Source organism: Salmo salar, chromosome 01 (genome assembly GCF_965601325.2).
Source record: "Salmo salar chromosome 01, fSalSal1, whole genome shotgun sequence".
Lineage (NCBI taxonomy): Eukaryota > Metazoa > Chordata > Actinopteri > Salmoniformes > Salmonidae > Salmo > Salmo salar.
In genome coordinates, this window is record NC_138291.1 from 152,043,193 (window position 1) to 152,069,607 (window position 26,415).

Below are 26,415 nucleotides of genomic sequence, written 5' to 3' on the forward strand. Positions count from 1 at the left end.
GTGTGTGTGTGAGCACATGTTCAAGTGCTTGTCTGCGTGAAAAACAGACGGCAGCTGGTGAAGGAGATTAAAGTTTCTATCTCTACAGTAACTGCCTCTTCAAACCCCCAACTGCTCAGATGCTAAAAACACCCTCCTCACCCCCCTTCCTTCCACAAGTCCTATACCACCCCTACTTACCCCCCACCCAACCCCCACCCTAAAACTCATCATAGACCACCGACCGTTTCCTCTGTCTTTCCCCTCTCCTTCCGTCTGTGAGCTGACAACAACAGAGGTCCATTTGGAAAGTGGGCACAAGATCTTTTTTCCACTGGGTGGACAGAAAGAGGCTACAGAAGCAGAATGTGGCTTTATTCAATACGTATTGCTGAAATTCAACATTGCAGAGTTATTGAAATTTAAAGGCAATATTCCCGCATTATCGGAGACTTCATTTACTGTTAACAATGCAGATGTCGGCTCAGTAGGAAATTACCTTTAAATCTCTAGCAAGCTATCTGTAAAGCTTCAGCAATACAGATTGAATAGTGCCCTTATTCTTAATTTTCCTCATAGTGTACGGTCATTAAATCAGTGATGTTTGTTGTTTTTCTCTGCACCAATAAAGGCTTTATTCAATCCGTGTCGCGGGAATTCAGCATTACAGAGTTACAGAAATTTAAAGGCAATGTTCCCGCATTAGTGAAGACTGCATCCATGTTTGTTCAATCGGAAATTACCTCTACATTTCTATTTTGCAATCTGTAACGCTTCCGGGATACAGATTGAATAGAGTCCTTAGTTAATATACTTTATTGTACATTTTCTTTGCAGATCAGGGAAATATGTCGGGAAACAGTCCGGGATTCAATCCGATCGCACTTTGTCGACTAGGCACCTTTTAAAGGCAACATTATTTTGTTCGCAGAGACTGCATTCAAGCTACATACAGTACCAGTCAAAACTTTGGACACACCTACTAATTCCAGGGTTCTTCTTTATTTGTACTATTTTAGAATTATATTGAAGACATAAAAACTATTAAATAACACGTGGAACCATGTAGTAACCAAAAAAGTGTTAAACAAATATTTTTTCGATTTGAGAATCTTCAAAATAGCCACCCTTTGCCTTGATTACAGCTTTGCACAGATGTTGGCATTCTCTCAACCAGCTTCATAAGGTAGTCACCTGGAATGCATTTCAATTAACAGGTGTGCCTTGTTAACCTGTTAGGGCTAGGGGGCAGTATTGACACGGCTGGATAAAAAACGTACCCGATTTAATCTGGTTACTACTCCTGCCCAGTAACTAGAATATGCATATAATTATTGGCTTTGGATAGAAAACACCCTAAAGTTTCTAAAACTGTTTGAATGGTGTCTGTGAGTATAACAGAACTCCTATGGCAGGCCAAAACCTGAGAAGATTTCAAGCAGGAAGTGGCCTGTCTGAGAAGTAGTGTTTCATCTTGGCTCTTTTTATTGAAGACTCAGGATCTGTGCAATAACGTGACACTTCCTACGTCTTCCATAGGGTCTCAGAGCCCGGGAAAACGTTGAACGATATCGAGGCAAGCTCTGGCTGAAACACTTTATCGCTTTTGGCAAGTGGCCACTCAGAGTACTATGGGCTTAGGCGCGTGCCCGCTTCGACCGAATGGTTTCTTTTCCTTTGTCTGTTTATCTAAACGCAGATTCCCGGTCGGAATATTATCGCTTTTTTATGAGAAAAATGGCATAAAAATGTATTTTAAACAGCGGTTGACATGCTTCGAAGTACGGTAATGGAATATTTAGAATTCTTTTGTCATGAATTGCGCCACGCTCGTCACCCTTATTTAGCCTTTAGGATAGTGTCTAGAACGCACGAACAAAACGCCGCTGTTTGGATATAACGATGGATTATTTTGGACCAAACCAACATTTGTTATTGAAGTAGAAGTCCCGGAAGTGCATTCTGACGAAGAGAACAAAGGTAATTACATTTTTCTTATAGTAAATCTGACTTTGATGAGTGCTAAACCTGCTGGGTGTCTAAATAGCTAGCCCTGTGATGCCGGGCTATCTACTGAGAATATTGCAAAATGTGCTTTCACCGAAACGCTATTTTAAAATCGGACATATCGAGTGCATAGAGGAGTTCTGTATCTATAATTCTTAAAATACTTGTTATGCTTTTTGTGAACGTTTATCGTGAGTAATTTAGTAAATTCACCGGCAGTGTTCAGTGGGAATGCTAGTCACATGCTAGTCACATGCTAATGTAAAAAGCTGTTTTTTGATATAAATATGAACTTGATTGAACAAAACATGCATGTATTGTATAACATAATGTCCTAGGGTTGTCATCTGATGAAGATCATCAAAGGTTAGTGCTACATTTAGCTGTGGTTTGGGTTTATGTGACATTATATGCTAGCTTGAAAAATGGGTGTCTGATGATTTCTGGCTCGGTACTCTGCTGACATAATCTAATGTTTTGCTTTCGTTGTAAAGCCTTTTTGAAATCGGACAGTGTGGTTAGATTAACGAGAGTCTTATCTTTAAAATGGTATAAAATAGTCATATTTTTGAAAAATTGAAGTAATATCATATCTAAGGTATTTGAATAACGTGCCACAGGATTCAACTGGCTGTTGAGTAGGTGGGACGCAAGCGTCCCACCTAGCCCATAGAGGTTAAAAGTTAATTTGAGGAATTTCTTTCCTACTTAATGCGTTTGAGCCAATCAGTTGTGTTGTGACAAGGTAGGGGGGTATACAGACGATAGCCCTATTTGGTAAAAGACCATGTCCATATTATGGCAAGAACAGCTCAAATAAGCAAAGAGAAATGACAGGCCATCATTTCTTTAAGACATGAAGGTCAGTCAATGCGGAAAATTTCAAGAACTTTGGAAGTTTCTTCAAGTGCAGTCAAAAAAAACATCAAGCGCTATGATGAAACTGGCTCTCACCACAAAGTTACCTCTGCTGCAGCAGATAGGTTCATTAGAGTTACCATCCTCAGAAATTGCAGCCCAAATAAATGCTTCACAGAGGTCATGTAACAGACACATCTCAACATCAACTGTTCAGAGGAGACTGCGTGAATCACGTCTTCATGGTCAATAGCTCCTGCAAAGAAACCACTACTAAGGGACACCAATAAGAAGAAGAGACTTGCTTGGGCCAAGATACACGAGCAACGGACATTAGACCGGTGGAAATCTGGACTTTGGTTTGATGAGTCCACATTTGAGGTTTGGTCTTTGTGAGATGCATAGTAGGTGAATGGATGATCTCACATGTGTGGTTCCCACCGTGAAGCATGGAGGAGGAGGTGTGATGGTATAGGGGTGCTTTGCTGGTATCACTTAGTGGGACTATCATTTGTTTTTCAACAGGACAATGACCCAACACACCTCCAGGCTGTGTAAGGGCTATTTGACTAAGAAGGAGAGTGATGGAGTGCTGCATCAGATGTCCTGGCCTCCACAATCACCCGAACTCAACCCAATTGATATGGTTTGGGATGAGTTAGACCGCAGAGTGAAGGAAAAGCAGCCAACAAGGGCTCAGCATGTGTGGGAACTCCTTCAAGACTGTTGGAAAAGCATTCCAGGTGAAGCTGGTTGAGAGAATGCCAAGAGTGTGCAAAGCTGTCATCAAGGCAAAGGGTGGCTACTATGAAGAATCTCAAATATAAAATATATTTGTTTAACACTTTTTTGGTTACTACATGATTCCATATTTGTTTTTTCATAGTTTTGTTGTCTTCACTTTTATTCTAAAATGTAGAAAATAAATAAAAACCCTTGAAGGAATAGCTGTGTCCAAACTTTTGACTGGTACTGTATATCGGCTCAATCAGAAATTAAGTGTCAAGCGCGGTATTATCTATTGCTGATTGGATTGAATCCTGTTAGGGGAGGGTTTGGCCGGGGTAGGCTGTCATTGTAAAATAAGAACTTGTTCTTAAATTTGTTCTTAAAACCTGTTGGGGCTAGGGGGCAGTATTTGCACGGCCGGATAAAAAACATACCGATTTAATCTGGTTACTACTCCTGCATATAATTAGTAGATTTGGATAGAAAACACTCTAAAGTTTCTAAAACTGTTTGAATGGTGTCTGTGAGTATAACAGAACTCATATGGCAGGCCAAAACCTGAGAAGATTCCATGCGGGAAGTGCCCTGTCTGACAATTTGTTGTCCTTCTAGGTTATCTCTATCAAAAATACAGCATCTCTGCTGTAACGTGACATTTTCTAAGGCTTCCATTGGCTCTCAGAAGGCGCCAGAAAGTGGAATGAGAGCTCTGCAGTCTCTGCGCGAAAAACAGCAGCAGAGTTTGTTATTGGCCTGCCTGGGGACAGTGACACTGGAGATGCGCGTTCATGTGAATTCTCCATTTTGTTCTTTCAGTCTTTGAACGAATACAACGTTACCCGGTTGGAATATTATCGCTATTTTACGAGAAAAATCGCATAAAAATTGATTTTAAACAGCGTTTGACATGCTTCGAAGTACGGTAATGGAATATTTAGAATTTAGAATACCCTTCGGATAGTTACCTGAACGCATGAACAAAATGGAGCTATTTCAATATAACAATGGATTATTTCGAACCAAAACAACATTTGTTGTTGAAGTAGAAGTCCTGGGAGTGCATTCTGACGAAGAACAGCAAAGGTAATCCAATTTTTCTTATAGTAAATCTGAGTTTGGTGAGGGCCAAACTTGGTGGGTGTCAAATTAGCTAGCCGTGATGGCCGGGCTATCTACTCAGAATATTGCAAAATGTGCTTTCGCTGAAAAGCTATTTTAAAATCTGACACCGCGATTGCATAAAGGAGTTCTGTATCTATAATTCTTAAAATAATTGTTATGTATTTTGTAAACGTTTATCGTGAGTAATTTAGTAAATTCACCGGAAGTTTGCGGTGAGTATGCTAGTTCTGAACATCACATGCTAATGTGAAAAGCTGGTTTTTGATATAACTATGAACTTGATTGAACAAAACATGCATGTATTGTATAACATAATGTCCTAGGAGTGTCATCTGATGAAGATCATCAAAGGTTAGTGCTGCATTTAGCTGTGGTTTTGGTTTTTGTGACATATATGCATGCTTTGAAAATGGCTGTGTGATTATTTTTGGCAGGGTACTCTCCTGACATAATCTAATGTTTTCCTTTCGCTGTAAAGCCTTTTGGAAATCGGACAGTGTGGTTAGATTAACGAGTCTTGTCTTTAAAATGGTGTAAAATAGTCATATGTTTGAGAAATTGAAGTTATAGCATTTATGAGGTATTTGTATTTTGCGCCACACGATTCCACTGGCTGTTGAGTAGGTGGGACGCAAGCGTCCTGCCTTGCCCAGGGAGGTTAACTGACTTGCCTAGTTAAATAAAAAAATTAAAGAAGGGATTGCCTCCTCCTCCATTGATGTTTATTTTTGCAGTCTTTTTGTACACACTGTACTGTATGTGCACAATATACAGAGCCCAGGTACCCAGGCTATCTTTTAATACTGTTGTGTAGTATGTGGTTAGTACATTGGCGCTCATACTGTAATAGATGTTGGATATGCATATGTATTTCTTCTCCAGCTAATTGTTTTGGATTAGCAACATGTAACAAAGTGGACATACTGATATGACATACAATTCACAGCGAATTAAAATTCAGAGACATTATTTATTATTTCACCAGCTGGTTGTTTTATTTATTTTCAGCAATAACACCAAATGTATTTCTATTGTCTTTTTCGCTTGCTATCTTGGGAGATGCGTTTGAATTGTAAACAATGAAAATGATCAAATACATTTCAGAAAACTCCTGACAAGCAGTGTATGACCAGGAAAGGGCAGACCGTAGCCACCCTTCCTCATTTTTATAACAATACATGTCATCTTATAGCTTTGAGTCTCTCATATTTACATAGATACAGCCAGGTTCCAGCTCAATACAAGTGAAACCTCTTGTTTTTTTCTTGTTTTTTCTTTATTTTCTTAAAGAATTATATGTACATCCTTAACCCCTAGCTGCCTGCTGCCAGGGTACACAGTTAGAATGACTTGCTTAATTCATGTATCTATTCTTGATTAATTACTTAAACTGTAAATCAACTTTATAGCAGAATTTTGCAACACAACTCTTACAAATAAAGTGTATAATACAGAGCTCAAGACATTGTCTTTCTGATAAAAATGGAAAAAAAGGAAAATAAACAAAAACATATTGCACTTAAAGTCAGGACAGCGGTGGACCTGGTTTGTGGTTAGGGGAAGGGAGAGCTTTCATCTGAGTGCAATGGGTGAAGCATCCAGCAAGATATCTAAATAAATAGGCAGACCTTTGTACAGGTGAAGCATTTATTACATTTTTTATGTCTATGAAAAGAGCAACCTCCCAACAGTATTGCTCAGTATACTTATGGAGTGCAGGTTTGAACTTAAAACGATAAAAAAAAGACATTTTCTGTGTAAAAACAAAAATGAATAACAATAAAATCAAGCTTGGAAGCTTCATAGTCAAGTGCCTTAATGTCCTGAGAATGCTGCCTCGTTGAGTCTAGGTGGCGCTACAATGAATTGCTTATCAGAACACAGTCAAGTGTTACTTCTCTTTTTTCGACGGTCTTTGGAGACAGGCAGCAAGTCTTTTTGAGTGAGAGTGGCACATCTCTGCTTTTGCAGTTTTGGTCCGTTCCATTGTTGGTATTTTTCCATCTTTCTCTCTCTCTTTTCCCTCTGTCTCGCAGTGTCTTTTGCTGTATTATTTGGATGAATGCGATAAGGTGAGACCCTCTGAGAGAGTGCTGAACAGAACAGATGCTGACTGTGCTTGAGAGAGTTGTGTACACCTTGAACAGAAAAAAAGATACAAAACCGGACAAAAAGCGGCTTTTCGTCCAGTCATCCAGACATTGATCCAGCTATCACGTTTCTCCTTTTTCTCGCAAGCCCGTTTGGAAATGGTCATGAATGCATTGTGAGACATTGAGAATCTAGGACAAAACAAACCTTTGCGTCGTACCAACAGCATTTGAACTGGCTCTAAAGGAGGAGGAGGATGGGGGGGTGTAAAAAAAAAAGAAGGAAAATATCAACAAAAGCGCCAAAACAGTACCGGACTGTCTTCATGTCTGCGGAGGTTTCAGCACCCCATCCTTTCTACAGTACGTCCGGACAAACCAACATATATCGTTATGAACCACAGACAGTGATCAATTATCAATGAGAGTGATCAGAGAAGCGTCCAGCCGTCACATGACTTGACCAGCTGTCCTGACTGGGCTCTCCTCTCCATCCCTTCATCCATCCACCATCGGCCCGTCATTATGGTCGTTGTGTAAACAACATCCCCTCAATGCCACAGCCTAGTTTGCTGTCTCTCTCACACCCAAATTATAGTCGGACAGGAAGATGGCAGAAACAAAACAGCGAACGTATAAGAAAATCAACCTCCCCCTGCTTTCAAGTCAATGTCTTCTCTCTTTCGTCATCGTCTCTCACTTTCTCTCTCGATCTCTGTGTGTTTACGACGATGAGGAGGTGGACGTGGTGCTGGCCTTCTTCTGGTTGACTAAGTCCATGTAGAGTTCTGAGCGGAGGAAGCGGGGGTACGAGTCCTTCTCCATCAGGCCATATATCCTGCGCTGGGCCAAGTCAAAGCAGGAGCGCGTCACATTCTGAAGGTTGTCCTTGGTGTGCTCTCGGGTGTACGAGTCCAAGTTCACCTGAGAAAGGGAACGAGAGAAGGGAATAAGCAGCAGAACAGGTTAGTTTCAGTGCTACTGATAACTGGTTCAAGCTGTTGGGGCTGATTTGTGATTTGAAGTTTCTACCCAGCTCTCCAGGTTTGAAACAAAAAGGGAAAGGAGAAAAGTGAGGGAGTCTATTTGGTGCATGTCAGGCGGCCAAAGAAAGCCAGTTTGTCTGGAATGATCTCACGTCCTCTCCAGCTCACTCGTTCCCTTGTGGGAGCACCTTCTGACAGGCATTACACATTCATCACCTAACATCTTTAGCAGGGGAACAATGCTGAGGGGGCCTGCCAAAATCACAGCTTTTTCTATTTACAGCAGGAACAAGTTCATTCATGGCCTAGTTTCTGTCAGGCAGGAGTTAGAAGCGGACATTCGTATAAAGGCTGAATCAAGATGAGTGAGGTTGGGATTAGAGAACACTATCTTAATTGAGGGGCCGCTGACTAAGTCTTTTCCAGTAAGTCAAAGTAAACAATTTGGAAAATGGAAATGGAGAGCTCATTTAGGTATAAACATTGCCTAATGGCTGGAGAGGGTAAATGACTGTTTAATGGTATTTTCCACCATCCCTTGTGGGTACGGGTCTGTGTTTGTATGGGGATTGCTGCTCACCTCTTTACAAGACTGGATGGCGATGTATTCAGCAAATACTTTCTTGGCTTTGGACGCCATCTTGGATTGCGACTTAATCTTTTTGTAATCCTCGCATGCTAGCCAGAATTCCAGATTCTCTTCGCTGAACTCTGTTCGCAGGAAAGCTCTGAATGCTGCCAGACCATCTGAAAGGAAGATGAAAGACAGAGGTGTGGGTTAGTGGATGTGACTGGAGAGCCATGGCAACACAGCGGCATCTCTCTCAATGTGGGAGACTACCTAAAATAGCACAGTAGCCAAGTCCATTGAATCACGCTGTTAAAAAGGGGACTAAAGCCAGCATGCAGTCACCTCCGAGACACCTATCCAGTCACCTCCCATATGCAACAATTATCCAGCATCACCCCACTGACCCTACACTATACTCTGTTACTTTTTCCTGTCATCGACACCAGTAATTGGAAAGCCTTTTTCAATGTCGTCTCTGAACAAAGAGAAGCCTTTCTTGTTCTAGGTGGGGTCAGTTTGCTTGTCAATACATTTCTGTTGCTTTGGCTATTGGGATTGGTGTTTTTAATTACTTAAGGAAAAGCCATCAGCAGGATATGAATAGCAGGAAGCAGATTCCCACCCTGCCTGGTTGCACACACCTTTCCGTTCACATGAACCCCCCTGGGCTGATTACATTACACTAAGAGCAAAGGGAGGAAAAGAATGGGATTCAAGTGTTGTCTCACTAAAGTGTTGTTCCGCTAAGAGAGGGAGTTGAATAGGGATTTTAACAACCAACCCCACAGCACTCAGACCAAGGCTATGAATTATGGAAGCATATAAATATAGTAACACTACTCTGAAGCATTCTCTCTCCCTCTCTCTATCAGCCACCTAGCCTATAATCTGGTCGCTCTCCCCATACACTAATGCATGGTTCTATTCATCCACTGGGATTAGTGGGAGAGCTGCAGCAGAGTGCCTCAACAGACTGCCCATTCACTCCAGGCGTGCAACAACGCACACACACACTGAATTCACTTCGCAAAAGCAACAAGCACAAGCAAGGCATGCATGCTTAATGCACGTCAATATGAGCATATTTACAACCCGTACCAGACACCCCCCCCCCCCAAAAACACATGCACATTGTTCCTTATTCATAATCAATGCAATTGTTCCCCATGTTTCAGTTCAACTTAAACCAGACCCACATTGGACCATATGGCAATCAACCCAGATGGGCATTAGTCATTTCCTTTATGCCCCTGGGTTAGATTGATTACATGGATGGAGAGAATAAAGAAGGAGAAGATAAGAAGGAAAGGCAAACTTACATTTATGGGCCAGCAGCTTGTCCAGAGATTCCCCCCATTTGAGTGCCTCCTCCGGGGTGGGCCTGCAAATGAAAGCGGAGCGGTTCTTTAGCAAGCCCATCTCTGCCAGGTTTCTCATAGTGTGACCCATCCGAAGCTCTGTGCTCCACTGTACTGGTAAGGGGCGTCAGTGGGGTCCTTCGGCTAGTCCTCTGTTCAATTACTATTCCTTTCTTCTTATTCTCTCTTTCTTTGTTTTTCTCTCTTTCACACTCTGGCGCTCTGGGGCTGTGTGTGAGCGAGCGTGTGTGAGTCGGTATGAGTGTGTGTGCCTAAAACTGTCTAACTTCCTCCACTAGACTACTCATCTTATACTCCCTCTCACTGCAGCTCAGGAGGCAGGGAGGGGAGGGACTAAGCCGGCCAATGGGGAGAGGGTTTGAACCTGAGGGTCCACCCCCCAGCTTTTATGCCCGCCCCTTGCTTCCCTCATTCGCTCTGCTCTCTGATACAGGATAAACTTCTTCTCCTTCAACACATATGCAGCCTTATTGAAATGGCAACAGAGGAATATAGGACCCAACCATTTGAATCCATTCTAATAACACTACATGCAGAGACACTACTGGTTCCTTGTTTCCATTTTCTACCTTATTTACATTTTTATCAGTTACTGTTGCAACTGGTTCTGTGAATTAATTAAATCTCTCTCTCTCTCTCTCTCTCTCTCTCTCTCTCTCTCTCTCTCTCTCTCTCTCTCTCTCTCTCTCTCTCTCTCTCTCTCTCTCTCTGTCTGTGGACAAAACATGTATGTCTCTCTCTACAACATTGCATAATGCAGTATAATGTATGACTGACTACTTTCACATATGCAAACAAATGGACCTCCTGCTCGCTCTGTTACAGTTGCTGGGCGATATTTATTACATTATGCACGCTTGAATTTATTTTAAATAGCAGTTGAGTAGATGCAGCTTGTGTTCAAGCGAGCATACTCTAAAGACGTAATGGCAGACTATACATTAGACATACATTAGCCATTGAACAGGACCAGGATCAGTTTTGTCAATCAAACTAGCCATATAGCTACAGTATAGAAATAGACATGTAACCATGGATGTTGTTGTAGTCTGACTGGACCTATCGCTCTGTTACAAGAGTTGACCCATCACTGATCCATCAATATTTCACAGTGTTACAACTCAAAATCAACCACCAGAACACATACATCAAATCTAATAGAGATACACTCTCTGAAACATTCTCTATTTAAACAGGTAGAAATAGGAACATAAAAGAACTATATGGCTGCCTTAACCAAAGCCATAACATCTGCCTAACCTGTAACGGCTATCACATCCGTCTTAGCTTACGGATCAACCAGAGATCGTTAAACACATTGAGACGTAATTAATCAGTTAGCACTCCTCCTTTCTTCCCTCCTTCACTTCTGTCTTTCTCTCAGTGGCTTTACAAGCACTTCTTCACAGTGCTAAATAGTCTGTCTCTCTGAGCCAAGTCATCACCAGCTGGGGTGAGACCCAGAAAGCGGGCATGTGACAAACACACACGACAAACACACTGACAAACACACATAGTTGCAAACAAAAAAACTCACTTTACTGACTTCAAGGACTTGTCGAATTTTCCAGCAGGGTTGCTTCCGGGAGACTCATTCCTCCTCCTCAGGAAAGCAAGCCGGTTCTTCATGTCTTTGGCCCTGAGTATTGGAAGGACAGAGAGAAAGAAAGAAAGAAAGAAATGGAGAGAGAAAAACAGAGAGAATGAAGAAAGGGATGTGGAGAGACCAACTGGGGAGAAGGGGGTTGAGTCTTCCAGAAATTAAAAACAAAACAATTCAATCCAAGTCATGGTAAACACAGCTCAAGTTTAAAGACAAACTCCAGTGGTTCAGATCAGTTCCGTATGCTCAAAATCAGAAAAGGGAAAAAGTGCCAGGGCTGTATACATTTCAGACTTCAGCAGGATATTCAAGTGCAGTAGAGTAGAGTGGTGTCCAGTGGAAGTTACAGCACAGTGACAGCTAGTATCTCTCCCTCTCCGTTGTCAATGTCTTCTTTCAATATATCTCTCCTCTAGTTCTATCCCTGGCAGGTCCTTATGCAGGGAGTGAGTGAATCTGGCAGTGAAGGAGGAGAGACTCACTCCTCTGCGCGATCACACCATTCTCCAGGTGCCGAAAGGGACCCTGAGAGGGAGATAACCCAGGGCCGGGGCCCTCGGGATGGGACACGGTGCACAGCTGCACCCCCATCACCCAAACTATACCCCCCACCATCAACAACACCCTGCAACTCCGTTTCCCATCACCATCTCCCCAGAGACCCTAGTCTTCCATGCTTTCCAACAATCCCTGGCTGGCTCCTGGCTCCTCCCTCTGACCTCACATGCTTCCTCAAAGGGACACGACCCCACACGATTCCCATTTCCTGGTTGATTTCCACTGTGTATTAGCTATTAGCTCACGCGCTAACACGCCGCTGTCCTAGTCACTGTCAGCTGGCCTAATGCCACCAAGAGCCCCAGTGAGACCACCAAACCAAAAAAAAGCATTTAATATTTGGAGCCTGAAAACACACACACATTCAGTATAAACGCTAACACACACACATTTAAACACACACATGCATACTGTACATATGTACACCCTCACCCTCTCTGCCAGTATCCAAAGGCCCTCTCTGTGCACCTGATCATGTGGGGTTTCCAGCCATAAAAAAAAGTATATATATATATATATATATATATATATATATATATATATATACATGTCCTCAAGCTGGGGCTGGTTAGAGGGTTATTGTCTCCTCGTGGCGAATCTTCTGGAAGTGGCTCTGAAGGCTACAAGACAGAACTTCTTCTCTCCTCTCCTATCTCTTCAGCAGGATGGGAGAGAGAGGGTGATCCTCCAGCCAGAGAGAGAGATAGAGAGAGAATGGACCATGTGCAAACCCCTCCATCCCGTCCCCCTGACACCGGATGTCTCTGCATTTCTCACTGAGCGAGATCAGGAAATTGATTGTAAAAAATAAAAAAAGGCGGACCTCCAGGAATGTGAACAATCTTTTTCTAAAATCCTGTCCCTGATTAGTGTGTATTTTTTTAGGGCTATCTGGGTGACAGGCTTAGCAGCCATTGTGATTCATCTAAAAACAGAAGGTGATCTTTAACACGGCACCATAAAAGGTTATAGGTGTTGCAATGGGCATGATTTTAATATTCCAGAGTAGGGCTGTATTAAACCATGCTCTATCCAGATGAGGAGCTAGCTCTAGTGTGGAGTAAAATTGGGTTGTTGATGTGGTGAAAAACATTAAAAACATTACACTCTACCTCTGGCACAGTTTTTCTCTCAACAACCCACAGTCACCAGTCTGAAGTGATCACTACCTCAAATAAAAAGCTGTTTTAGAAAGGCATAAAATCATCATAGAGAAGTGGAATGTATTTGATTGCTCTATATTTTGTGTCCATCGCCGTTTGGCTTATAACTATGTGAGGTTAAAGCCGAATAGGGGTGCCATGCCAACGTATGTGAGAAAAGGGACTCGTTTTTTATGAGCCCTGGAAAAAATTTGCAAGCTTAATGATACCATTTATTATGCAGGTCTGGTTTCAATACAACTTGAGTGAACTCCGCTGGTCCGGGCTGGGTGGAAATATATCACAGGGCTGTGAACACTGGTCAGTGAGAACTGGGAGAGGGATCTGAATTCACAACTCTACATCGCCACTTTCTGGCTGGATTAGTGTACTACAGAGATATGGCCCTCCATTCTCAACATTTTAATGTACTGTAGCAGAATAATAACTAATAACATTCAATTGTTTGGTATTAAAAGATGATGATAGTAAAAAATCCCCTTCGGATTTACAAATCTCACCGTTTTTGCAGGGGAATAAACTACACTATAGTGATGAAAACTACAGTAAAATGTAATTTTGCTTAACAGACCATCCTACAATCCATTCAAACCATCTCAAAGTTTCAGTAGTTGAATACCCTACTTGTTTGTGTTAATGCCATTCTATAAACCTATGCCATGAGTCTATACGTGTTATCGAGAGCCAAGCACATGTGAGGCTGCTGAAACGCGTCTTAGGCTGAGGCAGTGATAAGGAGGTTACGCACATGGCAGCTCTCTGGCCACGGCCATCCATCACGTTGCTTCTGTGATTATTAGCTCATACACTGGGCCTGAGGGCCTGAGGGCTACAGCAAAGGCCAGTATCAGAGTTCCCATTCGGCACAGGGAAGACACCACAGCCACACATCCACAAAGGGCAGGCAGGGGACACATTCTACACAGCTCAGTTAGCTTGTTCACCACACGGCTGGGTGTCGTCAGGCCCCCTGCCCCCAGGCTAGCTACCCCAAGAAAACAAACAACCTGCTGGGAGAACAACTGGTAATGCAAAGAGGTGAAGGGGCAAGAGGAGAGGGGATCAATGGAATGTGAGGAGAGAGAGAGAGAGAGAGAGAGAGCCCAGCATTGTCTGCTCTCCTTGTCTCATCTCTTTGTCTCCTGCATTTAACCCTCAACCCCTCTCCCACCACTCCTAACTCTGCATAACATACCCCGGCTACAGAGCTAATCGCCCACCCACCAGCAGCAGTGGAAGACATTCTGTGTGTTCCTCTCTTCGTTAAACATAGCCCTAACCCTGACAGGGTAATCTGCTTTAAAAATGGCCACATCCCTCTATGGGAGATGCTCTCTAATCCCATCCATCCAGAAAATACTTCTGTTACCTCCCATGTTCCCTATCTGCCGGGCAGAGACGTGTGTGTGTGTGTGTGCGTGCTTGTGTCCGTGTAGAGTGGGCTGGAGGGTCTTTGGCGCTGCAATTATCTCAGGTCTCTGTGTTATTCCCACTTCTCCTGGCTCACATTAGAGACAGTAATAGCCTCTCTCCAAGCTAATACTGGTACCGTGAAACTGGGCCACGCTCCCAGGGATCTCTAGCTAGCTAAGCACTAAGAACTCAAGGGGAGAGCTGGAGCGCTGGGGAGGTGCAGAGAGACACACTGCAAATGCACTGTAGATGTGCTAGACTGTGACTGCCTGACTGACTGACTGACTAACAATCACGGGGGCTACAGGGGGGCATGTCAACACCAACATTAGATCACATAGAGAGATAAAGCACTGCATTGATGTACTAGAAATGTGCAACAACAAAGTAATAACATAGTATAGTACCCATGTGTAAAGCACTTAAGTACTACTTTAAAGTATTTTTACTGAAGTATTTGGGGGTATCTGTACTACAATTGAAAGTTTTGACAACTTTTACTTTTCAGTACATTCCTAAAGAAAATAACAAACTTTTTACTCCATACACTTTCCTTAGCACCCAGGACAGGAAAGGATAGGAAAATGGTCCAGTTCACGCACTTATCAAGAGAACGTCCCTGGTCATCCATACTGCCTCTGATCTGGCGGACTCACTAAACACACATGCTTCATTTGTAAATTATGTCTGCGTGTTGGAGTGTGCTCCTGGCTATCCGTAAATAAATAAAAACAAGAAAAGGGTGCCGTCTGGTTTGATTAAAATAAGGAATTTGTAATTATTTATATTTTTACTTTTGATACAGGATTAGACATTTTTTTTCAATTTTCGCCTAAAATGACATACCCAAATCTAACTGCCTGTAGCTCAGGCCCTGAAGCAAGGATATGCATATTCTTGGTACCATTTGAAAGGAAAGAACTTTAAGTATATGGAAATGTGAAAGGAATGTAGTAGAATATAACACAAAAGATCTAGTAAAATATAATACAAAGAAAAAACCAACCATTCTTTTGTATTTTTTTTGTACCATCATCTTTGAAATGCAAGAGAAAGGCCATAATGTATTATTCCAGCCCAGGTGCAATTTAGATTTTGGCCACTAGATGGCATCAGTGTATGTGCACAGTTTTAGACTGATCCAATGGAACCATTGCATTTCTCTTCAAATGTTGTATCAAGACTGCCCAAATGTGCCTAATTTGTTTATTAATAACTTTCATGTTCAAAATTGTGCACTCTCCTCAAACAATAGCATGGTATTCTTTCACTGTAATAGCTACCGTAAATTGGACAGTGAAGTTAGATTAACAAGAATTTAAGCTTTCTGCCAATATCAGATATGTCTATGTCCTGGGAAATGTTCTTGTTACTTACAACCTCATGCTAATCGCATTAGCCTACGTTTGCTCAACCGTCCCGTGGACGGGACACCAATCCCGTTGAAGTCAAGTATATTTCAGCAATTAGATTTACTTTTGATACTTAAAGCTGCAATATGTAACTTTTTGGGCTACGGACCAAATTCACATAGAAATATCAGTTATAGGTCTGTCATTCTCATTGAAAGCAAGTCTAAGAAGCAGTATGTGCGCTATTTCTATGCTCCCCATTCTTAAATTTCATTTTTGCATATTTTATGTCCGGTTTTGTACACCAGCTTCAAACAGCTGAAAACAATATTTTTGGTAATTGAAAATAAATTTCACAGCGGTTAGGATGGTACAATGATTCTCTACACTATAATTGCTGTCACGTAAACTGAAATTAGGCTAACTATTAGAATTTTAGCAATGAGGATATGGCGAAGTGATTTCTGCAAAGTGCACATTTAAATATATATTAAACCAAATACTTTAAGACTTTTACTCAACTAATATTTTACTGGGTGACTTTCACCAATGTACTACACAGTTATACATGTATAGGAGCATGAAAGATGCACAAATGCATATTACTGTCAAGTCCCACTAAAGAATCAAAGAAAACGCCTGCCTATCAGCACCCATTGTCTGGTGCCTACAGTCAGTCCTGCTCTGACCTACTGTACTAGATGTTTCCACCATGTCAGTTCGTCAGGCTTGTTAAAACACAGCTGCTGTTGCTTTGAAGTGGATCCCTTATACATCCCACCTTCCTGTTCCACCCGGTGGCTCTGTTTCCCACGGTGTACTGGATCCCCTCTCGACACCTCCAGGCAGCCCCCATCCACCTACAGCCAGGGGAGGGCGTAGAGGGTAGAGGGATAGGAGGTAGCCTTTGGGCTTGTTTTTGCCCCGTCTGCCACTCTGGCTGTTTGCAGTAGATTATGTGCCTGGCCCTGCACCGTGTACACAGAACACACACATACCTCGCCTCTGTGTGTCTGTGTGTTTGTTTCAAGTTTCAAGTTTTAATGTGTGTGTGTCTGTGTGTCTGTGTGTCTGTGTATGTGTAGGTGTGTGTGTGTCTGTGTAGGGTGTGTGTGTGTGTGTGTGTGTGTGTGTGTGTGTGTGTGTGTGTGTGTGTGTGTGTGTGTGTGTGTGTGTGTCTGCATAACATGGCATAGCTGCACATGTCCCTGTTATTCCCCACTATGAGTCACAACAACAACAACAACAACATGAGGATATCACGGAGCAAGAGACAGTAGGCTCCTGACGTTCTTTTACCACAGAGTAAATAAGAATGTGGGTTTCCAGAGTCGTTCTATGGCATAGAGGTAGGCTGTTTAAAAACAGAGCAGGCAAACACACTGGGACAGAAATGTGCCTTTGCATGAGCGCCTGAGAGCATCTGAATTCTGTCTGGAAATACAGTAGTACGTTCTTTTCTAACCAAAGCAAATGCTGAACATAGGAATTGTCCTACATTGTTCAGTATGTATAAATCAACACTGCACGGACCCGTCCCCCCTTAACTGAGCCATCTGCCAAATGTAAATCTAAATTATCAACATTACCCACCTAACAAACCACAGAGACCACATAAGAAATCCAGGCCGATTATTAAAAGACAAGGCCAATCTTTAGCTACAAGTTGAGGTCTCCTCAAAATAGTTTTAATCACACGGGAGTCCTCTCACCCAGCGACTGGCAAATGAGATTCAGAAGAGAGGTCAGCTGGCCTCCTAACAGCTTTTCAGTAGTACCCCACAGAGCCTAAAACATCATCTCCCTCCTTCTCTCCCTCCCTCTCCCTACTTCTTCCTAATGCAGCAGAGAGCACACAGAGCATACCACCCATGGGTTCCAACTTCTTACCTTTCCAGGTACTTCTCCGAGAAGTCAACCATAGCAGGGAACATGGGCACAAGTCTTTAGGGTCCTGTGTGTAGTCCTGTGTGTACAGTGTGTGTGTCAGAGCGTCAGAGCGCTGTGCTCGGGGCAGGGGTAATTCAGTTGTCACATTCCTCTAACCCGGAGAGGTTCTGCTGTAGCTTTATATAGTCCAGGGGCCAGGGGAGGCGGGCTCAAGGCTCACCCAATCACAAGGTGTTATTCTGAGAGGATGGAGCTGCATTCTGTCTAAGCCCGGACAAGCCTGGGTTTTATGGGGTAGGAAATGCTTTCGCTTTCACAAATATATAACCACTTAATAGCTACTACTGTTACAACTACACCTGTTACTGCTATTACCTCTGCAACAGCAAGTAGTAAACCCTCTAATACTAGACTATTACAAATGCTGCAACAACTACTATTGACCTGGTAGAACAAGCTATTACTACTACTACAGCAATATGACAACCATCTTCACTATCACTAGCAGACATAACTAGAGATGACTCAAAAATCAATTTCCACCGTTTCATTTTGTTTCTGTCATGTAGCACAACAACAGGTGGATTTTATACTAGCACATCTAGTGAAATGTTATCCTTTCTTCGGGTGGTGTGTGTGTGTGTGTAAGTGTGTGTGTATGGAGAGGAGGGAAGGAGAGAAAGAGGGAGAGGGGGCTAGGTGAGGAGAGAGAGTGGCCTGTCTAGTAGCCTGTCTGGATAAAGGCCATACCTACTCAGCATTAAACTCAGGTTCCCTCTTACAAACTTTGTCTGGAATTCAATCAAATATGCTCTTCAAAAACCTACACATTCTGCTTCCGGAGGCTCCTAACGTTTCGGCTACAACAGACTCTCGCTATAGGCCATCCAAAAACCGGGTGTCACCACTGCGTAAACTTAACACAGGTACAGTATGACTGATGACTTCTGCTCCCTCCCCACTTATAATCCCCTACTGGCCATTATCTAGCACGGTCAACCGGTGCGAGCTACAACAACCACCTCAAAGCAGACACTAAGGCCACAGTCACGTTAGCCCTTACCCAGGACTATTCATTAATACTTATTAGCTAATTAACAGTCCAAGCTTAATGTCCATTATAGTCTTGAATAGCAGAGTATTAAATACCAGTAAACATTGTTGCAATTGTTTTCCATTCCACAAGGAGTTACTGGTTTATTCCTACTCAGGACCGGTCGATTTGGAATGTGAGATACGAATGCACAACTCAAACATGTCCAGCAACATCAATGCACAATTTATGCAAAACATCAAGTTGCAGTCGCATTGAGCCCATATTGCATAGTTTTCCTAACAATCTCATGTGTTGATTTTCTCCCTACGTACGTAAGTGGAAATGTGTGTTAAACATGGGGCTTAAGGGGTCTACAGACCTACGCATATCACAAAATGGGCGGCTCCTTGTAGAACATAGTCCTGCTTACATCACAGTGTTGCTATATCAACAGATTTTTGCACAGCTCCAAATCTGTGACTCTAGGGAAAGTTCATTATGCTGTTTTGGGGGCAGTATTGTGGAGGCAATGAAGCTGTTGCTTGGAAAAAAGTATGTGAACCCTTTAGAATTACCTGGACATCTGCATAAATTGGTCATAAAATGTTATCTGATCTTAATCTAACTCACAACAATAGACAAACACAGTCTGCTTAAACTAATAACACAGAGACAATTATAATTGTTCATGTCTCAATTGAACACACCGTGTAAACATTCACAGTGCAAGTTGGGAAAGTATGTGAACCCTTGGATTTAGTAACAGGTTGACCCTCCTTTGGCAGCAATAAATTCAACCAAACGTTTTCTGTAGTTGTGGATCAGACCTGCACAACGGTCAGGAGGAATTTTGAACCGTTTCTCTTTACAAACTGTTTCACTTCCACAATAGTCTTGGGATGTCTGGTGTGAACGTCTCTCTTGAGGTCATGCCACAGCATCTCAATTGGGTTGAGGTCAGGACTGACTGGGCCACTCCAGAAGGCATATTTTCTTCTGTTCAAGACATTCTGTTGTTGATTTACTTCTGTGTTTTGGGTTGTTGTCCTGTTGCAACACCTAACTTCTGTTGAGTTTCAATTGGCGGAAAGATAGCCTTACATCCTCCTGCAAAATGTCCTGATAAACTTGGGAATTCATTTTCCCGTCGATGATATCAAGTTGTCCAGTCCCTGAGGCAACAAAGCAGCCCCAAACCATGATGCTCCCTCCACCATAGTTCACAGTTGGGATGAGGTTTTGATGTTGGTGTGCTGTGCATTTTTTTCTCCACACATAGTGTTGTGTGTTCCTTCCAAATGACAAATTTAGTTTCATCTGTCCACAGAATATTTTGCCAGTAGCGCTGTGGAACATCCAGGTGCTCTTTTGCAAACTTCAGACGTACAGCAATGTTTGTTTTGGACAGCAGTGGCTTCTTCCGTGGTGTCCTCCCATGTACACCATTCTTGTTTAGTGTTTTAGGTATTGTAGACTCGTCAACAGAGATGTTAGCATCTTCCAGAGATTTTTGGAAGTCTTTAGCAGACACTAGGATTCTTCTTAACCTCATTGAGCATTCTGCGCTGTGCTCTTGCAGTCATCTTTGCAGGACGGCCACTCCTAGGGAGAGTAGCAACAGTGCTGAAATTTCTCCATTTATAGACAATTTGTCTTACCGTGGACTGACTACTTTTGTAACCCTTTCCAGCTTTATGCAAGGCAACAATTCTTAATCGTAGGTCTTCTGAGATCTCTTTTGTTCGAGGCATGGTTCTTCTCAGGCAATGCTTCTTGTGAATAGCAAACTCAAACTTTGTTTTTTATGGGGCAGGGCAGCTCTAACCAAATTCTCCATTCTCGTCTCATTGATTCGACTCCAGTTTAGTTGACTCCTGACTCCAATTAGCTTTTGGAGAAGTCATTAGCCTAGGGGTTCACATACTTTTTCCAACCTACACTGTGAATGTTTAAATTATGTATTCAATATAGACAAGAAAAATACAATAATTTGTGTGTTATTAGTTTAAGCACACTGTGTTTGTCTATTGTTGTGACTTAGACGAAGATCAGATCAAATTTTATGTCAAATTTATGCAGAAATCCAGGTAATTCCAAAGGGTTCACATAATTTTTTCTTGCCATAGGCTGCTGTGCATTTAAAGTAGAATTTTGCATTGATAACTAAATATAATCTCAGCGACTGTTTAAACAATGAAAGGTATTTTGTTGAGGAGTAAAATTGTAAAAATGCTGGTAGCCATGTGCCTTCTCCTGATATGAAGTTCTATTTTTATCTGATGGAACTGAACACATTGAAGCAGCATATTAAACTGGGATAATACTGTAAGTCACACTGGCAAGTATAACAATATTGCTAGGGCATATTATTTAATTATAAATCTGATTGTTTCACATGGATGTGTGGAAAACTAAAGGCTAGCTAACTTGCTATGTTTTTGTCAGGCTCAAGTCAGTTAGCTACTGCTAGCAAGGGATGACGACTCTTCCTTGCTTTCACCCCAAATGAGAAGACAATAAAAAAAACACAGACCATGTTACCAAAAGGCGTGCATTGCTCAAAAAAATCTGACTCCATCCAAGTACACACACACGGTAAATGACTGCCTTTCGGGGGTCTTTGAGCCACAGGAATGATCTACAGCTTTGTATCCTGACCTGGCCTCCTACGTATGTATGGGGGGCCTCTGAGAAGACTGAAGGTTGCATAGCGTATACACTCTTTGGTGATTGGACCAGGAGTAAGATCATGAGGAGATTAAGTCTGGAAAGGCTCAAGACACATACGGAGGCCCAGAGGGAAGGTTGAGAGGTCTTCACCAAGGAAGGGGGGAGGGATGAAAGACAGAGCCAGGGGGGAAAGAAGGGGCATAATTTACAAAGACAAGGCTTCAGGTTTCAGACTGAACTCAGTCTCCTGGTAAAAGAAAACAATGGAGAGAGTGAAATCTGATGGATGGATGAGAAAAGGAGAGAAAAAGAATACCTGTTAAAGAAGAGGTAATGGGGTAGTAGGGACAGGTGCAGTTTACAGCTACATAGTTGAGTAACTCAGTAGATTGTCACGGGTTCGAATAAAGGACATTGTAGATTCATCTTGAGCAAAGTGCTTAATCAAGGTAGTATATGTAGCACACACTAACTGGAAACATGTAAGAGATATAAATGTGATTACCCTAAAGGAAATACTCCTGTAACCCCAACCAAACGCAATTAAATTGTAATCCAACCGTTGTACACGTCAATCCCCAGGTTCAGCAATATCCTCCCTACCTATGCTTTTGGGAAATTACTCAAAAGCAACAACTCTATTTTACGTTCTTGTAACCCGCAGCGCTGTAACGCACATATGCCTGATGGTGTAAGTGACTGCATATACTGTTTTAGATGATTATTCCCCACATCTGGCATGTCACGTTTTAACTTCCTGGAGCTCCATCTCACAGTGAATAGGCTGGGGTATCAGCCTGTAGAGAGGACCAGATTCCCGAGACAGCATACACAGGTACTGTATCACCAGGGGGATGGATGCGGTAGCAACACAAGCACTTAGCTACAAGGTCTTTGATGTTAGAGCTCTGGTGTGTTTCAGTGACTCAGTGTGTGTGTGTGTGTGTGTGTGTGTGTGTGTGTGTGTGTGTGTGTGTGTGTGTGTGTGTGTGTGTGTGTGTGTGTGTGTGTGTGTGTGTGTGTGTGTGTGTGTGTGTGTGTGTGTGTGTGTGTTCCATAATTGGGCGTCTGTGTATGTGTGAGTGCTAAAGGAAAATACCACTCAAAAACAATATTTTGGTATTTGTTTCGTAAGTCTGTAGATTTTTGAGTGGTATGTTTCTTTAAAACCTCTCTGGGATAGAATCTAGTTTCCTGAATTGAGATGCCCAAAGTAAACTGCCTGTTACTCAGGCCCAGAAGCCATGATATGCATATAATTGGTAGTATTGGATAGAAAACACTTGGAAGTTTCTATAACTGTTAAAATAATGTCTGAGACAATAGCAGAATAGATATGGCAGGCGAAAATCCGAAGAAAATCCAACTGGAACATTTCTTTTTTTTGAGCTCCCAGGCTCTTATAATGGGAACCTATTGTTTCTATGTAAATCTGTCTCCCACATTGCAATTCCTATGGCTTCCACTAGATGTCAACAGTCTTTATTCAAGGTTTCAGGCTTGTTTTTATCTTTCGGCGCGCAAGGGAGAGGGCGCACACTTACTCATTTTCCTTTCCTATTATTATAGTTTATTTTTCATTTTAGTGTACCTGAGGATTAAAAAGAAACGTTGTTTGACTTGTTTGGACAAAGTTTAGCGGTAGCTTTTAGGACTTTTTGGGATATAAAGAAGGATTTTATCTAACAAAATGACCATTCATGTTGTAGCTGGGACCCTTGGGATTGCAAACAGAGAAAGATCTTCAAAAGTAAGTGATTTAATAAATCGCTATTTGTGACTTTATGAAGCCTGTGCTGGTTGAAAAACATGTTGATGTGGGGTGCCGTCCTCAGATAATCGCATGGTATGCTTTCGCCGTAAAGCCTTTTTGAAATCAGACAATGCAGTTAGATTAACAAGAATTTAAGCTTTAAAATGATATAAGATACTTGAATGTTCATGAATGTTTAATATTAAGATTATTTACTTGAATTGCGCACCCTCCAATTTCACCGGATGTTGTCGACTGGTGTCCCGACTGGTGTCCCGCTATCCCTATTAACTAGGTGTAAATATCGAGAACATACATTGGAATTGGGTCAGTCACATTATGCTCAATTGAGACTAGACAGAAAATTCTAATCGGAAAAACCTCCAAGAGAAGACAACAATACACATCCACTCAACATGTACATATGTAGGATTTAAATTGATCCGTCTTTTGTTGCTGAGACTTTTCCTGCAATGCAAGAAATGCAAACTTGTAATGTATTTGAGTTTTAAAAAGGCTTCTAAATTCTGTAATTTCCACTTTGACATTTCAGGCTTGATTTGCCCTATTGAAAAATGTATCAACCCTTACAAAAAGGTCCATTAATTATAATTCACATTTCCTGATGCTGCAGGGTTATTTTCCTACTATAGCAATCTGGCTCAAATTAAGATCCTACATCTGTAGACTCACTTCAGAGGAAGTGTGACATTGAGGTGACACTTAAGGACTTGGAAACAGACACTTTAGTCACACACACACACACACACACACACACACACACACACACACACACACACACGCACACGCACACGCACGCACGCAAACTCACTCACTCCTCATAGGAGGTGTGGTACATCCCTCTCAACAACTGCACATTTACATTCTCAGACTCTCAGCTCTATAAACAGACTATCCAGGGGCATTCAAAAAGTGGCGAGGGATACCATTGTGAGGGGGAGGGGGGATCATGACAGGTAAACCCACACATGGCCTAGGGGCGTCACCTTTATCTGAATGTAAACTCAAAAACATATGTCAAGTAGTGACACGTCATTAACATCTAAACTGAAAATACATATTGTATTTACTTAATGATTATGCTAAAATGTGGCTTTTGACGCTTCTGATTTCAATTTTCATCAGCTGTTGATTTGCTGAGTAGCTATCAGCATTCAGGCTGAGCAGCCACTTTAAATGGACATTGTCCTCTGGCTGTGAATTCTCCTTTCATCTCCATGTGATAGTGTGAAGAAGGCTCAATCAACAGCTGATGAATCACTGAGGCGATAACGGAACAGGAATCCCCGTCAACACACACATTTGACAACACATATAGTGCATTCGGAAAGTATTCAGACCCCTTGACTTTTTACACATTTTGTTACGTTACAGCCTTATTCTAAAAATGATAAAATAGTTGTTTCCCCTCATCAATCTACACACAATACCCAATAATGGCAAGGTGAAAACAGGTTTCTATAATTTTTTGCAAATATAATACAGAAAAGCAGAAATACCTTATTTACATAAGTATTCAGAGCTCAGGTGGAGCCTGTTTCCATTGATCATCCTTGAGATGTTTCTACAACTTGATTGGAGTCCACCTGTGGTAAATTGATTGGACATGATTTGGACAGGCACACACCTGTCTACTGTATATAAGGTCCCACAGTTGACAGTGCATGTCAGAGCAAAAACCAATCCATGAGGTTGAAGGAATTGTCCGTAGAGCTCCGAGACAGGATTGTGTCGCAGCACAGATCAGGGGAAGGGTACCAAAAGATTTCTGCAGCAATGAAGGTCCCCAAGAACACCGTGGCCTCCATTATTCTTAAATGGAAGAAGTTTGAAACCACCAAGACTCTTCCTAGAGCTGACTGAGCAATCTTCCTAGGCCAAACTGAGCAATTGGGAGAGAAGGGCCTTGGTCAGGGAGGTGACCAAGAACCCAACGATCACTTCGGGACAAGTCTCTGAATGTCTTTGAGTGGCCCAGCCAGAGCCCGGACTTGAACCTGATTGATAATCTCTGGAGAGAACTGAAAATAGCTGTGCAGCAACGCTCCCCATCCAACCTGACAGAGCTTGAGAGAATCTGCAGAGAAGAATGTGTGAAACTCCCCAAATACAGGTGTGCCAAGCTTGTAGCGTCCTACCCAAGAAGACTCAAGGCTGTAATCGCTGCCAAAGGTGCTTCAACCAAGTACTGAGTAAAGAGTCTGAATACTTATGTAAATGGGATATTTCCGTTTTGAATTTTTAATACATTTGCAAAAATGTTATTATGGGGTATTGTGTGTAGATTGATGAGGAAAAATAGCTATATAATCTGTTTTCGAATAAGGCTGTAACTTAACAAAATTTGGAAAAAGACAAAGGGTCTGAATACTTTACGAATGCACTGCACACGCACCATTTTACATCTAATTCAAAACAGGCCGTTAGCTATTTTATTGAGAACGCTTGTCTAAAATTAAATGACCTATGTGACATTGAAACATACAATGATAGAACATGACATTAAACATTTCAATTAAACAACAGTTTTATGACAGTTTTTATGCGTGCCACCCATAAAAAAGACATACCGGTACCCTAGACACTTTTCACATGTAGCTTGTTATTGTCAGTCAATCGAAGCAGCAGCACCGTCAGAGGCTCCATGTGTCGCATGTGAAGTGGGAGATTTCTAATCAATGCAAATGGATTTACAATTACAGAATTAAGTTGGCTAAAATGAGAAGCAGTAGGCTACAATGGTCTCCCAACAGGTAGGCTGTTTAAATATGAACAGCCTACCTGTGCTGAAACAACAGATTACACCACCTCTCCTGAGTCCCGACTCCCCATTGAAGTTGAAAAAAAAAGAATGTTTCTTTAAAACACTTGTATTTCGACTAGCTGGATAGATATTGATTCTATTATTCAAATTGTGAAATAATTTCAAATGCCTATCCCTAGATCTGACACCTCTGTTAAAAGTCTGTGGGAGAGTGAATGGCAAGTATGGGCTTGTGGCTTCAGCCATGTTTGATTGCCATGAGGCCATAGAATTAAGGCTAAAGACATTGACATGAGGAGACACTGTACTGTATGCTGCAAGGTCATCCATGTGCAGTATAAGAAAAACAATTATTGCATTACGCCACACTACTCCTACAATGAACAAAAAACTCTTTATCTTTGGATTATAAAGGTTAGCATAATAGAGCTACAGCAAATGAAACTGTGTATTTAGAGTTCATAGCAGCCA

General features: G+C 41.9%; 1 protein-coding gene across 10 annotated transcripts in view; it reads right to left on the minus strand.

Annotated features, from left to right (window-relative positions):
- Window positions 1-5,661: 5,661 nt before the first annotated feature.
- Window positions 5,662-26,415, minus strand: part of LOC106565973 (regulator of G-protein signaling 3) — a 200,272-nt gene continuing 179,518 nt past the window's right edge. For 7 of the 10 annotated variants that reach the window (XM_014133716.3, XM_014133701.3, XM_014133709.3 and 4 more), the window contains 4 exons: window positions 11,259-11,360; window positions 9,662-9,723; window positions 8,352-8,518; window positions 5,662-7,709 (listed from right to left, as the gene is read on the minus strand). In XM_014133716.3, coding sequence (XP_013989191.3) covers window positions 7,509-7,709; window positions 8,352-8,518; window positions 9,662-9,723; window positions 11,259-11,360 — 532 coding nt within the window. In that variant the 3' untranslated portion in view covers window positions 5,662-7,508. Of the gene's footprint in view, window positions 7,710-8,351; window positions 8,519-9,661; window positions 9,724-11,258; window positions 11,361-11,609; window positions 12,307-17,700; window positions 17,990-23,375; window positions 23,401-26,415 lie in introns of those variants that run through there. The other 3 variants (XM_014133792.3, XM_014133774.3, XM_014133783.3) reach the window with 3 other exon arrangements.